The 13830-nt window shown below is 44.3% G+C and overlaps 1 protein-coding gene across 4 annotated transcripts in view; it reads left to right on the top strand.

Moving 5' to 3' along the window:
- Window positions 1-421: 421 nt before the first annotated feature.
- adcy9a (adenylate cyclase 9a) overlaps window positions 422-13830 on the top strand; it is a 46866-nt gene continuing 33457 nt past the window's right edge. For all 4 annotated transcript variants that reach the window (XM_033623746.2, XM_033623744.2, XM_033623745.2 and 1 more), the window contains exon 1: window positions 422-4316. In XM_033623746.2, the coding sequence (XP_033479637.1) occupies window positions 2417-4316 (1900 nt within the window). In that variant the 5' untranslated portion in view covers window positions 422-2416. The remainder of the gene's footprint in view (window positions 4317-13830) is intronic.

Raw genomic sequence — 13830 nt, 5'->3', positions numbered from 1 at the left:
TGCTTCTTTAACTAACAACAAGCCATTTATGTCCTCTCTAAGCTGTCCTGTATCTCTTCCAGGACCACCTTTCTGTACAACCCCAGCAGCATGTTTAATTATCTCACTGGCCGTGTTGAGAAGCAAGACCGGAAATGGTGTTTTTCAAAACTATGGTTCGCTTGACAGGCTGGTCCCACCAACCCGCACCGCCACAACAGCTGGGGGAGGATTTCCGACCCAGTCACAGCGAAGATGGTGGAAACTAGAGGAGTGGAGATATTACCTTCGCCAGGATAAGACGGAAAAGCTGCCGCAAAAACTCCCGCTGTGGCTCTGTTTGTATTCAGCCCCCCTCAAACTCCAGCAGAGAGCTATATCAGGGGGGAGAAAAGGGAGGCAACCAGCGGCGGACGGAAGAGGACGCACCACAGCCAGAGCGCACAGTGTTGTGTTTGTTGGACACATGCATGCCAGCGAAAACTAGTGCAATCCAGAGACCTGAGGAATTGGTTCAGATAAGGAGATAGTGCAGTTTGGTGGGACTGTTTTTTTGTTGAGAATCCCACCGAGGAGATATCCAAGGGGTTTCCTTCACTGCTCTGGGGATTTTCTACTTCTTTGCTCTTGAGGGGAGGAAATCCAGCCTCAGCTCCAAATAACCAGAGACTCCTAACTGGGTCTCCTCTCCAAACGCAGGAAATACGGCCTGGGAAAAAAAAGTTTGGGAGCTTTTGGAAACGAGAGGGGGCCTATCGCTGACGTTTTGCACGCGTTTTACGACGTGATTTTTAAGTAGCCTAGACTACAAGCGCTTCTGTTATTTAAGGGATTGAGTTGAGGGAAAAGCATTCAAATGTTACACGCGTTGGTGTTGTTATTGCAAGAGTTTTGATCATCACTATTTATAGACCAGCCTGTTCCGACCGAGGCTGTTCCTCATAGCTGTATATTTTGCCAACTGCGCGCAACAAGTTGCAGACACTCCCAGCAGAGGCAAACCTACACTAATTTGGGCCAGCGGATGGTATTTTCTGCGCTTCTCTTTTCGGATTACGCGTCTTTGAATAGCGCATACCCCTCCCCGACCCCCTCTTTGGAAGGCAGAGGGGGAATAAACGGTGGAGATCCGGAGAGGGAGTTCAGGAAAGGACGGGGCTGGATCCGTGGGAATAGGCCTGCCTGTCAGGCCTCTCATGATCTGGATCTTGGACGGGACAGAGCTCCCAAATAACTCAGTCTGGACTATTTTCATGGGCCCGCTGGAGTGTAGATGGAAGGAGTATATATGGGAATAAGACATGCAAATCCTTAGCACACTGAGCCATGCATGAGAAGGGATGTAGTGGAAGGTAAAGCCGCCTTAATTACAGATCACCCACTTTATTTTTAATTAGCGGAATTAGGAGTTTGGCCACATTTTAATAGGGCAGTCATTTGTAAGTAAAACTTTCACAGCACATAATCTACTCAATGTGAAATAAGATTAGTCTTAAGTGAGGACTGATTGATATTTTTTGGATATTTTTGTTGCTTTATGGTGGAAAATCCAAACTATCCACACATTTTTATTTTGGCACCTCCTGCTGTGTATACAGATAAGATTTAAGGGGGTGTTTTTCAGAAGGGACAGGAGGTGTAAATGGACCATTTGACGCGCATGTTGCGGAGATAAGAGGCACAGTGTAACTTTTGTGGCCACTTGCTGTGCACAACGCCAACTGTTGACAGCCTCTATCTGTATCTGCTCCTGCAATGAAGCCCTGGACCTGAAGGCTATTTTTTTTCCACGCAAAAGCAAAAAACGTTATTTCGGGATGCAGAAAAAATCTGGGCATTTTCCCTAACGCTGTCTGACTTTGTAATGTCAGCAGTATCGAAATATTGCGCACATCCAGAGGAGGTAATTTCCAGTCATGTAACGTCAGGAGCGACTTGATGAAGGCATAAAAAAACCCGTTGCATCACTAACCAGTCCTTTCCGAGAAGGATGTTCAATTCAGGAGGCAGAAAGAGTGATGACAGTGTTTTTACCGCAGCTGGAGAGAAAGCCGGGCTCAAACCCAGAGCCTCTTTGGAGAAGGATACATGTAATGTGAGTACTGACGCAAACCCGGGGTCGGATAATGAACTGCTCAAGAAACTGGAACGGCGCGTCTTGTGTGAGTGAGTGTGCAGGCTGCTGTGTGCGTAGCAAAGACGTCTGTGCCGTGCTCACCATTCATGCACTGTGATTATTCCAACAAACACCTTTTGCTCTCTTTCTCTGTCACCCCGCCTGTCACTCTCCCACCGCCTCCTCCTCCTTCCTCTCCGTGCCACATGTGCACACACGGCGCCCACGCACCGCGTCTAATTGTCTGAGCGCCATCACAAGATATTAATATTTAACACCTCTCCCCGCGCGCCCTCGTTTTCTCTCGTCACACCGGTCAATATGGCCACTCTGCAACATCACCGGCAGCTTCTCATGCACGGCACGGAAGTGAGCTGCGACTCCAGCGGGGATGGCGCCGTGACCGTGCGGATTACCAACAGCGCGCCACACGTGCATCAACATGAGCCTCTGAAGGCTGCCAGCAGTGGAGCAGGAGGAGGAGGAGGAGCTGGAGGCTATGGGGCTGTGGGTAAAATGAACCCTAACCTCCACAAATACAGTATCTCCTCCACCTGCAGCTCAGCAGACTCCAGACCGGCTGGGACCTCCACTTCCAGGGTGCAGAGGAAGGCACCACCACTGTTTGAACGCTCTGCTGCTCAGTGCTGGGACCCCAAATTTGACTCCCCCATCCTTGAAGATGCGTGCCAAGAGAGGTGCTTTCCTCAGACCCAGCGGCGCTTCCGTTATGTCCTGTTCTACCTGGCAGTGGCAGCTGTACTCTGGGGGGTGTACTTTGGAGTCAATAGTGATCGCTGCAACCCCGTGACCTTCCTAGCCCCTACGGCCTCCTTTTTAGTCGCCCTAGTGCTCCTCTTTTTTTTCACCCTCACCCAGCCCTACACATGGCTGTACAACCAAACCTCCTTGCTCCTGATTGCGGTGACCTTCGCCATCACTTTAGCTCCACAGATACAGACTGCTGGCTACACTGAGCTGGAGTGGGCTGGCGACGGGAATGTCTCATATCGCTCACCAGACAAAGTAGCACCTCCAACCCCTTGCATCTCCCCCGTGGGCACCTTTTCCCTGTGCATGGAGGTTCTGTTGTTGCTATACAGTGTCCTCCATGTCCGTCTGTATGCCTCTGTGTTGCTGGGGCTCCTGTACTCTATATTATTTGAGGCATTAGAATGGCTACCGCTGCTTCAAAGGAGTTATGACACTACTGGATGGGGGACGGGGTTAGCGGGTTCAGGTGCTGATTGGGAAGGAGACACTCTCCGCTGGCTGGGCCCGGCCAAAGCTCTGCTCCACCTGTGTGCCCATGTCATCGGCATCCACCTGTTCATCATGTCGGAGGTGCGATCCCGCAGCACTTTCCTCAAAGTGGGCCAGGCCATCATGCATGGCAAAGACTTGGAGGTGGAGAAGGCCTTGAAGGAGCGCATGATCCACTCGGTCATGCCGCGGCGAGTTGCAGATGAGTTGATGAAGCAAGGTGATGACGAGGGCGGTGGTGAGAACTCTGGCAAGCGTTACTCCTCTGGTGCCTGCTCTGCCTCAGCCATCTCAGTGGGTGGTGGAGGAGGCGGTGGAGCTTCACAAGTCCAAAGTGCCACAAGCGCCAAGAATTACGCTTACAACAATCACAAACGCAAGAAGACCTCCATCCCACGTGGACAGATAATCTTCCGGCCTTTCAATATGAAGCGCATGGAGCCTGTCAGCATCCTCTTTGCGGACATTGTGGGTTTCACTAGAATGTCTGCCAATAAGTCAGCACCAGCCTTGGTGGGACTTCTTAATGATCTGTTTGGACGTTTCGACCGGCTCTGTGAACTGACCTGTTGTGAGAAGATCAGCACTCTGGGAGATTGCTACTACTGTGTAGCTGGCTGCCCTGAGCCAAGGCCAGACCACGCCTACTGTTGTGTAGAGATGGGCTTGGGTATGATCCAGGCCATTGAGCAGTTCTGCCAGGAGACATGCGAGACTGTCAGCATGCGTGTCGGTGTCCACACGGGCACCGTCCTATGTGGAATCCTGGGAATGAAGCGCTTCAAGTTTGATGTGTGGTCAAATGATGTAAATCTGGCCAACTTGATGGAGCAGCTTGGCGTGGCGGGCAAAGTCCACCTGTCAGAAGCTACTGCCCGATTCCTGGATGACCATTACCAGAGGGAGGATGGGCGGGTGGCGGAGAGAGCTGGGCAGAGCGTGGTGGAGAAACTGAAGGGTAAGTGGGTGTCCTCATGAGTTCTTTACATAAACTACACATGTCAAATATTTAGAAATCCAAGGAAATCACAAAGGGAGAATCACCGGTCTCAAACACAGATCCTTTTCATCAATGGCTATAACTTAAAAAGATAAACCTGCAATTTCAAAGATACAGGTTTATCTTTAAAGTCCACTGAGTTTGTGATAAAACACTCAGCACAGAACTTGTGATAAGCAGCTGAACAGTGCAACAAAAGCTAAAATAGGAGATAATTGCCTTTAAATATAGTCACACCTATAGGGCAAAGGTCAAAAGCTGACTGTGCCTGAACATGTGCACCATAGCACTTGGTCATCAGGGTTGAATGGGGTCACTGCGTGCCTAGACAACACCAAAATATGTTATCTGACCAGTTAGTCTTGTTGAAACGCTGTACCAACAGAAGCAGGACATCGGGCTACAAGATCAAGAGATTAGAGCACAAGGAAGAGAGACATGTTTTGGTTTATATCAAGTGGATATCCTGTAACTTAGTAGCAGGTAATACCAAATTCCACTCTCACTACCTGTAGGATTGTCTTCAGAAATCCCTGAACCAGTTAAAGTCATTTAAAACTATGCAATGAAGACCAAGCAATTTAAATGCCATTTTGTTAGTTGAGGAAATACTGTATATAATGACCTTAACTCCCCCGGCTATCAGTGGTTTTATATGATTATTTCTGAATCATAAATGTATTATTTTGGAGCAGCACTCTGTAGATTTATTTTGGAGCTCTGTATTTGAATGACAGGGGCTCGTGGCGGTGAGATTAGATTAGAACCTTTAATCTGCAAATACACCAAATGGATTTGAAATCCTGGCTACAGACAAATGTCGACAACTTGCATAGTAATACTATTTTGGCACAAGGATGACAGGATGTGTATACTTTATATAGCAGAGATGGTATGTGACCGTGGCTCAAAACATGAGGCTGATATGTTTGATTGTTTAGAAGAAGTCAAACAAGGTCAGTTTTGCTGCACAGATTAGGCCGCCGTTTGGATGAAACACCGTTTTGAACCATATGAAAATCTGTTTAGTCCAGTTCAAAGTGTCTAACGTCCACGGGCTGTTTTTCCTCTGAGCTATCAGCTGGTGCAAGGTTTGGGTCATATCTCTGACTGTGTTTGTGGCTTGTTGTTGCGGTGGGCCAGAATGTTTGAGCTGGAGATTGCAGTTGATAATAGGAGGGCTGACGGGCTTTACTGTTCTGTGGCAGATATTGTACAGGGTTCCAGTGGGTTTAACAGGTGCTTATCATACGGTGCCCGCCACTTGTAGGGTGGGAGTAGTGGTGCAGAGGGTGCAGAGACCAGACATACACCAGACAGACAGAGCGTAAAAGATATGGAAATACATTTCACTTGGATGTCCGCAACTTGTTCAGCATCCACTGCTGGTATTGAGTCGACACACATACACACACACACCCACACGGTCTGCCTCAGTACTCTGTGGAAAGCAGCATCAATGGAACTAATCTCTCCAGCAGGGGATTCCTCGTGGGCCGTCTAATCTTAGGTCTCTTGCGAACAGAGACTGTCTGTTCTATTGTCAGGCCTTGTGTCAGAGTGTATTCACACTTGGCTCTAAATGGTGCCATCACTCTCTATTTCCAGACTGGCAAACAGTGACAGAGTGAGATATTGACATGCAGCTTTTGTTGAAGGAGTGAAAAGGGGAGAATGGCATCTAGTTTCCTGCTGAAACAGAGACCCACAGTTTCCTGCTCAGAGAAAGAGATGACCTTAACAGTTTGCTTCTCTTGCAGCGAGAAAGAGAGGTTGACACAGATTTTTTTTTAACTCTTGTTGGGGAATGGACATAGAGAGAAATCAACATAGCGCTTCTTGTTGAGAGGAATAAATTGTCAGACTCACGCATGCTGAGTTATGTAACTGCTGCTTTGTGTAGGAGACAGAGAGGCTGGAGAAATTTGTCGAAGCAAGTTAGTAAGAATGGTCAAAATCAATGAATGGATCAGTTCCTGGAGGCGTTCATGAAGTTAGTTTAATCATCTTGGATTTGCCATTTGACAGAGATATGTCACGCAACCAGAATACCTTGAGTCTTGTAAGACATCTTCCCCCTCGGCTGACACCTGCAGTATCTTTCTGCATTTTCCATTCCTTCCAGCAGCCGTTATGCTGAAGCATTAGCATGAGAGATAAACTGAATAATTTTGTGTATTTCTTTAAGTCCCCACCTCTTTCTGTCTGTTAGCTCTTCTGTCCTCTGCCTCCCCCTCTTTCCTCTGCCTCCTTTCCCTCTGTGCTTCACATCTCTCCCTCTGCTTCGCCTCATCCTCGCTGTGTTATCACATTCATTGCCTCAGTCTCTCACCTGTCACCCGGGCCTGTACATGTGGTCTGTTGTGTAACACTGCTTTATTGCTGTCTGTCTGTCTTTAGTCAAGGCTTTGCAACAGATCCCCCAGCAGGCTGAGTGATTCGCCTCAGATAGCGTGCTTTCAACCATTCTCTTTCTGTTAGTCCCTAAATACCCATCGCCTCGCTCGCTCTCCTTTGAACAACAACAACTAAGCAAACACGGCTTTGTTTGACCATGAATGCAGTTGTAATTTGTCTGTACTTTTATCAGAAATGCACTAAATCTAAGTGATATGTGTAATGGATTGTGAGGGACGAGACAGTGGCCAACAATCCTCCATCAAAACATATGGAGGGCAGACTTTGTCAGGACTCTATTGACAGCTACATCTCACACATCTGCTTTATGTATTTAATGAAAGATGCTGGGATGAGTCATACCTCTGTTGACAAATGCATTGACTATGCAGGTACGCAGTGAGGGTTTTAAAGACCAGGCAAAATAAGCAGTATTTTCATGCTTCATAGTGCTTCAAAGGAAGATATGAAGTTTAGGCTAACTAAAGTTTGAACTGTTCAAACTTCACACAAATGCAGCGAATATGAACAATGTGTATTTTATGCACTCTGTTAGTGTGAAGCTGTTTCATAAAATTAAATTATTACAATGAACATGCTGTAAAATGTAAAACTACAGTCACTACAGCTGTTTTAAAAGTTAACAAATCTATTGACATACCTTGGCAAAACTTGAAAGGTTTCTAATGTGCCCCATCAAGTCACTGGATTTGTCTCTTTAAAAAAATATCACTAACGATATCTGAGGGCCCTGACACACCGAGCCAACAGTCCGCCATAGGTCATTGTTGAGCCGCCAGCAATGGTCTGTTGCCTTGATTTTTGAGGTGTGCCCCGTACTGTTGGACCTCGTTGGCACTAGTTTTGGGCTGATTCGTCCTGTTGAATTGGTGTCATTGACAGTGAAGACAGTCAGTGAGTGAATTCACTCTGATGACAATTTAACGCACTGTACAAGAAGAGATACAGAGGTGAGAAAAGCAAACATGTGGGTGAGGGCAAAGAGGGCGTGAGATCTAAACAAACATATGAGGTAAGATTACTGTTAAGCCACTGAGCTCAGTTATGAAATGGTTCATAACTGTTTGTGTAATGTTCATGCATGGTAAATGTTCTTTGTTCCTTCAACATCTGGTTGGGTTGTTAATTCTCTAACTGGCTAACTAGCATCATGAATCCATCCTGTCGGCCTTCCAGTTTCCCTTTTAAATGGCTGAATACAGACTACTGCCACCTGCTGGTATGGAGAGTTATTTCCTCTCATGCAGGTGCAGAACATATGTGCTAGATGGTCGTCAGCTTTTGTTTCTGTGGTGTGTTCAAGTGCAACTTTGGCTGAGAAACAAGTGATGTGAGGTGACGCAATGGTCTTCCTTTGTTACCAGTAGTTGATATTGTTTTGGTGTGTTAAGGCCTTTGAAAGTCACCAAATACACAGTTATTTAGGTGATCACTGGATTGCTTTGAAACTCTTACATATGCATTCCAACAGTTTGTGTATGACTGTCAGTCACCCTTTACAACTTAAATTCAAATCCGTCACGTATCTAAATTGTATCTAGATATGATTTAACCCGACTGCATCTACGCCTGGTAATATATGAATATATGTCTCCAGTTCACATTGAGATCCAATCGCTCTGTGAGGCTCAAACAACTTCACAAAGTCCAAACTGACCCTGCCCATCTGTCAGTTATACTATTTCATTATTTGTTTTTAACTTCCAATGACATAGGGTGCACATCATGGTATTGTTTGCATTTTTAGAGCCAGTCAGGAAGATTTTAGAAGGCAGCAGCGAGGTCGACAAGGATAAACCAGGCCTACCTGACTGTAAAGACAGTCATCGACAGGGAGAATACATTGCACATGAGAACGACACTCCCCTAGTGTTAGCATCAGAAGAGAGCACCCAAAAGGTTTCGGCATCAGGTGAGGGAGAGCCGCTGCTGCCTCGCTGGTTTGAAAGTGTAGCACACAATTACATATTTCTGCCCATGTAGTCGTTGTAGGTGGACTGAAAATTTAATTGCATTTACTCTTGTGTTTAATGCGGTCACAATGTGTTCCTGACCACCTCCGCAAGTCGTTTGGCCGATTGGATCACAATCCATTCTCAGTGCGTTTTAAGGTGCATTTGTGCTAGGGCTTTCATGTGGTTAGGCACTATACGATTGTGCCCCGATCACATAAAAGGCATTTTAATGAAGGTGTGAAGGGTCTTGCCTACACTCCCTTCATCATCCCTGTTTCTGTTATCTGTCTCCATGTTTGTGTTTGGGTTGATGGGTTTTTAGAAGGCCTTTTCATTCAGGCACATAAAGACTTGTACATTTCTCCCACATCTTCACACTGTATTTTTTCCTGTCTGTCTATGTTTGTCTCACAAGAATGCCCATCTTCATTGTTGCGTTGTTCTTTATCATGTCCATTTTTTTTTTACATCATACTCCCATTTATATTCAGTGAGATACTATGATATTAACACCCTCCATTTTCCTGCTGTGCTTTGAACATGAATCTCCCTCTTGTTATTGGTTGCTCCCAGTCCGCCTTCTTCACTGCTTGTGTCCCCTTCGTGTTTTCCTCTCCAGTCCTGCCGTGTCTCTTTCAGTTGATAACACACTAGTATTTCACTGCAGGGGGTGAGGACTGCAGTTTTCTGCCCTGGGTTTTTGTTTAGCTGGTCTTTACGTCCTGTGTGTATCTGCTGTGTTAACGCCTTTTCAGGCTCCTCTTGTTGAGTGTCGTACTGTAGCTTGGGAAAAGGAAATGAGGTTGCATTAGACCTTTGATTACTTTAGTTACAGTGCAGCAGCAGCATGATGTGTATCTGCAGACCTGAGCTTTGGACCTTGAACTGTTCAAATGGTATGATAGGGTGGCACTAGCACCTTGTCAGTTTCAGTCTGGGTGAGTCTGTAGGTGCTGTCTGTGTGTGCATATTTGTGTGTGTGTGCATGCTGGTTAGTCTGTGCTAAACCAAACATGTCACCTAAACATGCAGCAGCAAATGACAAATCCTTAACCATAACCAGGCCTGCCCTCAGTGGGTCATGGGTTTTGCTGTGCGACACTATACGACACACTTTATCTGCTGTTTGCTGGTAAAGGTAACATTTTAACTGTCTAATAGGGAGGGAATCTCACTTCCAAACCACCTCCATCGACATTTTGCTTTTTGTGTGGACCTCAGGAAGAGAAGTTATTACTCCTGTGACAACAAATGTGGATCCTGAATAATAAATTAAATGAGATAAATGAAATAAATAAATATGTTTTGTCTTGATTGGCAATTCCTGCTCTTCAGATGGGTGAAAATCCCCTTTTTCATCTTGTTGTCTCCGGTGGAGTCATGGAAATTCCACATTGAGAACACCGTAATTCACTATCAGTAGTTCATTGACCCGAGGCCGATGTTAGTGCCAGATTTCATGGAAATACATTCATGAGTGTGTGTGAAATTCTGCTGAGACTGGGACTCTCAAACTAATAGGTCAAGACAAACAGTAACTTCTCTGATGTCGAAGTTTTTCCTGGCTCATTGATGTCGTGTAGTGTTTACAGTTTTTATTCAAACTGTCGAGGGAGGGTTTGCTGTGTAGCATTGCCCCATTTTATATTGTTTGCAGCAGGCCTTTTTCACTGAAGGCAAGGCCAGACGAATTTTTTTGTGTAGCACCTTTCAGCAACAAGACTTAAGACATGATTTCAAAGACACACAAGGTGATATAGAAATAAGATATTTTGACGTGTCACAGTAGACAAACTAAAGGTGTAAATGATAAAATGAATGATGCTGGAACTTGGTTTTTGGGTCCTGGTACCGTGCGTGCTGGCTCACCGTCATGGATTACTGGGACACTTTAATAGAAAAGAGACATTGTTAATGCTATTAGTAACGCCTGTGTTGTTTCTAGTGTGACAAGTCAAAATGTTTGCCGTTAAAAAAGGCGTATCCTGCACAATCCATTTAAGTCATTTTCAGGCACACACGCTGACTGGTTCCACTATTTTAATAAATAATCAATCAATTAATTAAAATGGATATATGATAAATAATGAAAATTAATTAAGAAAATATTAATTTTGATCATTTTGGCAGATTTATTTAGCCCTGAAAAGCTGCTCTGACACATTTTGAAACCAGCCATTGCACATGACTGAAAGCAGTGGAGAAGACTGTTTCATGTTTACTCTCTGCGGCCATTGTTCCTCGGCTGTTTTCAGTGGATTTGAATTTTATTACAGAGCAGGGGAAGATGGAGAGGGTGAGCAGTTGACGGCAGAGACAGCCAGCAGTGAGTTCGCTCTCTCTGCTGCATCATAATTGTCTCTCCTCTTCAAATCTTCACCTCTCAATGACAGCCGCACGCTGCACTAGGCAGTCAAACAAAGTGTGTGTGTGTACATGTTTTATGATAAAGATAAGACACCCAGGGCATAAAACAAAATGACAGATCAAAGTCTTTGTGCCTTAGATACACAGATGCACATGTATACACACCGAGATTTATCAGCGAGAGGTGAGCACAGAGCACAGAGGGTAGAAACTAATTTAGGCTTTTTAACGTCGTCTTTTTCTCTCTGTCTCTCCCTCTGCTTTTACAGTGTCCTTCTACACTGTCACACACACCATCGTCAGAATGTCCCCTGTTTCCTTGCATACCGTACATCTCCCGTGTGCCTGTGTTATGTGTGCGTTGTGCGAGAGCAATGCTTTGTATAAAGCTGAGAGGAGACAGTTGCCCCAAGGCCTGCGACCCAACATGGTGTTGTTTCGCCCCCCTCTTCCTCCACCACATTCAGAGATGCTGCCACTACAGGGTTCAAAGGTCAGCTCTAATCGCTTGACTAGGTGGTCTTGCAAGCGTGTCTGTGTGTGTCTGTCTGCGTCTGGCTGTCGTTGTGTATGATAACAGAATGAGAAGAAAAATGCTGTTGAGTAACGGGAGAGCTGAGCATGTGAAATCAGAGGAAAGAAGGAAACTAGGGGGAAATAATCGATACAACGTAGTATCGCAATATTTTTGTGTGGCAAAATTGTATTGTCACACAGTGCCAAGAATTGGTTTTTCTATTATATAAATTATAAATATTACAAATGCAAATTAAACTTTAGGTAACCTACTGGAATAATATAATCAATTGCTTTTTCAGTCAACTAGATACATTTTGCTGCTGTAAAAAATTGGCTGAAGTGAGATGAACAGACTGAAAACTTACCTTATCAGATGAAACAGATGTTGACAAAGTTTTCCTTTGGGGACATAAATTACAGCTGAAGAAAGCTAATCAATCACAACGTATTTTATCGCAATACCCAGCATATTGCAACATATTTAAAATTGCAATAATATTGTATCATGACTTAAGTATCTTGATAATATTATATTGTGGATCCTCGGCTGATTCCCACTCCTAGAGTTTACTAGCGATTAAAAAAGGACTTTTGATGGGGGATCATACATACTCATAGTCACCGTGGTAATCAGCTGTTTGTGTTTTTGTTGTAGCAACAGTTATCAATACAACTTGTGTGTTTACCCTGAAGTGATAGTCACCTCTGTGGCAGGCAATTAAAGAAGAGCAGAGTTCATGTTTTATTACGCACTAATCCCGTCCAAACTTGGGTTCATGTGACCTGGTGGTGGTAACATGCTGGTAATAAGCAGTTGTGATATTTGTCCAGCTTGTCAAATTCTGTGTGACTTTAAGGCCCACACACCAAAACAAAATCCAAGAACTAGTGGCGATGAAGACTGACTGTTGTGTCGCTTCATGTCGCCTGTCTCTTGGCCAGAGGGCTGGGTTAAAATGATTGATTCGTCTGATTCAAATCGATTTTCATTTGAATGACCAAATAGTGATTTATGAAATCCGAGATCATTCTTTTAACAAATTTTTTCCCACTGATGTGTGAAGCTCTAACCTTGTTAATCTCACCGGTAGCTAACAGGCCCTGGTGCTAAATTATTAGAGACTTTAGTCTTGAGACGCTCTGACTTTACAGGTTCTTTATCTATAACTGTAAGCTTAGTCCTCTATGTTTTGGTGCAATTTATTATCTTGCAAACATAGGAACAACATTTAGTTATAAATATTCACTTTTAATTCTTATCTGAATTTATTCCTTTTTTTTAAGAATAATTCCTCGTAAAAATTTACAGTATTAGCTCTCTTAGAATCTCTTTCACATTCTAGCAAAAAATGTTATTGAACTGAAATATCTCTTTATCAAATCGAATTGATTTAGGCACCCAGCCATACTGAACACATCACTGAGACTACAGCCAATGCTTAACTAGCATGTACATTCTTCGCCTGTATGAGAGAAAATGACTCTCCATTGCAGCACACAGCAGTAGTCTGTAGTCGTCATTCAAAAAGAAAAACCAGAAGACTGACAGGATGGATTCAAGACGCTTATGCCAGTTAGCACATTGAAAACACAACCAGATGTTGAAAAAACAAAGAATATTTTTCATGCAGCAGCAAACAATTACACAGACAATTACAACAATCGTGTCGACTAAAGAGCTCAGTGGCTAAAAAATAGTTTAATCTAATATAACTTTTTCTTTAATTTAATTTGATTCAACATGCTGAATTTGGCCCACTCGTGCCAACCATGCTGGACACACCACAAAAACTAGTGTCGCAGACGATCTCTGACAGCCCAACATTGACGGCTGACTGTTGGCTTGGTTTGTCAGGGCCGTCATGTCTATGACAGCAGCAGTGTTTTACTAATTGTGTGCCACAAGGTAAAATGTCTATGAATCAGTTTAATTCCTATTTTTTCTGTTTGTTTATCGCTGTATTTAGGATTCTGCGATGACTTCAATTAAACTGTGTCACACAAGTTTTATAAATTAGCTCCTACATTTGACAGCGCGCACTTCCATCAGACAAAGATGACTTGTAACACACACATTTTCTGGATGAAAACATAATGTAGCCGAGGGAAAATAGAGGTTTGACTTTCAGAGATGAAAAAGCATTATCAGTGCTGCTCTGCCAGACTCTCCAGTGCTGCACACACACACACACACACACACACACACACACACA

This window comes from Epinephelus lanceolatus, chromosome 3, assembly GCF_041903045.1.
Source record: "Epinephelus lanceolatus isolate andai-2023 chromosome 3, ASM4190304v1, whole genome shotgun sequence".
In the NCBI taxonomy this organism is placed as follows: domain Eukaryota; kingdom Metazoa; phylum Chordata; class Actinopteri; order Perciformes; family Serranidae; genus Epinephelus; species Epinephelus lanceolatus.
This window is presented reverse-complemented; position numbering and strand designations above follow the sequence as displayed.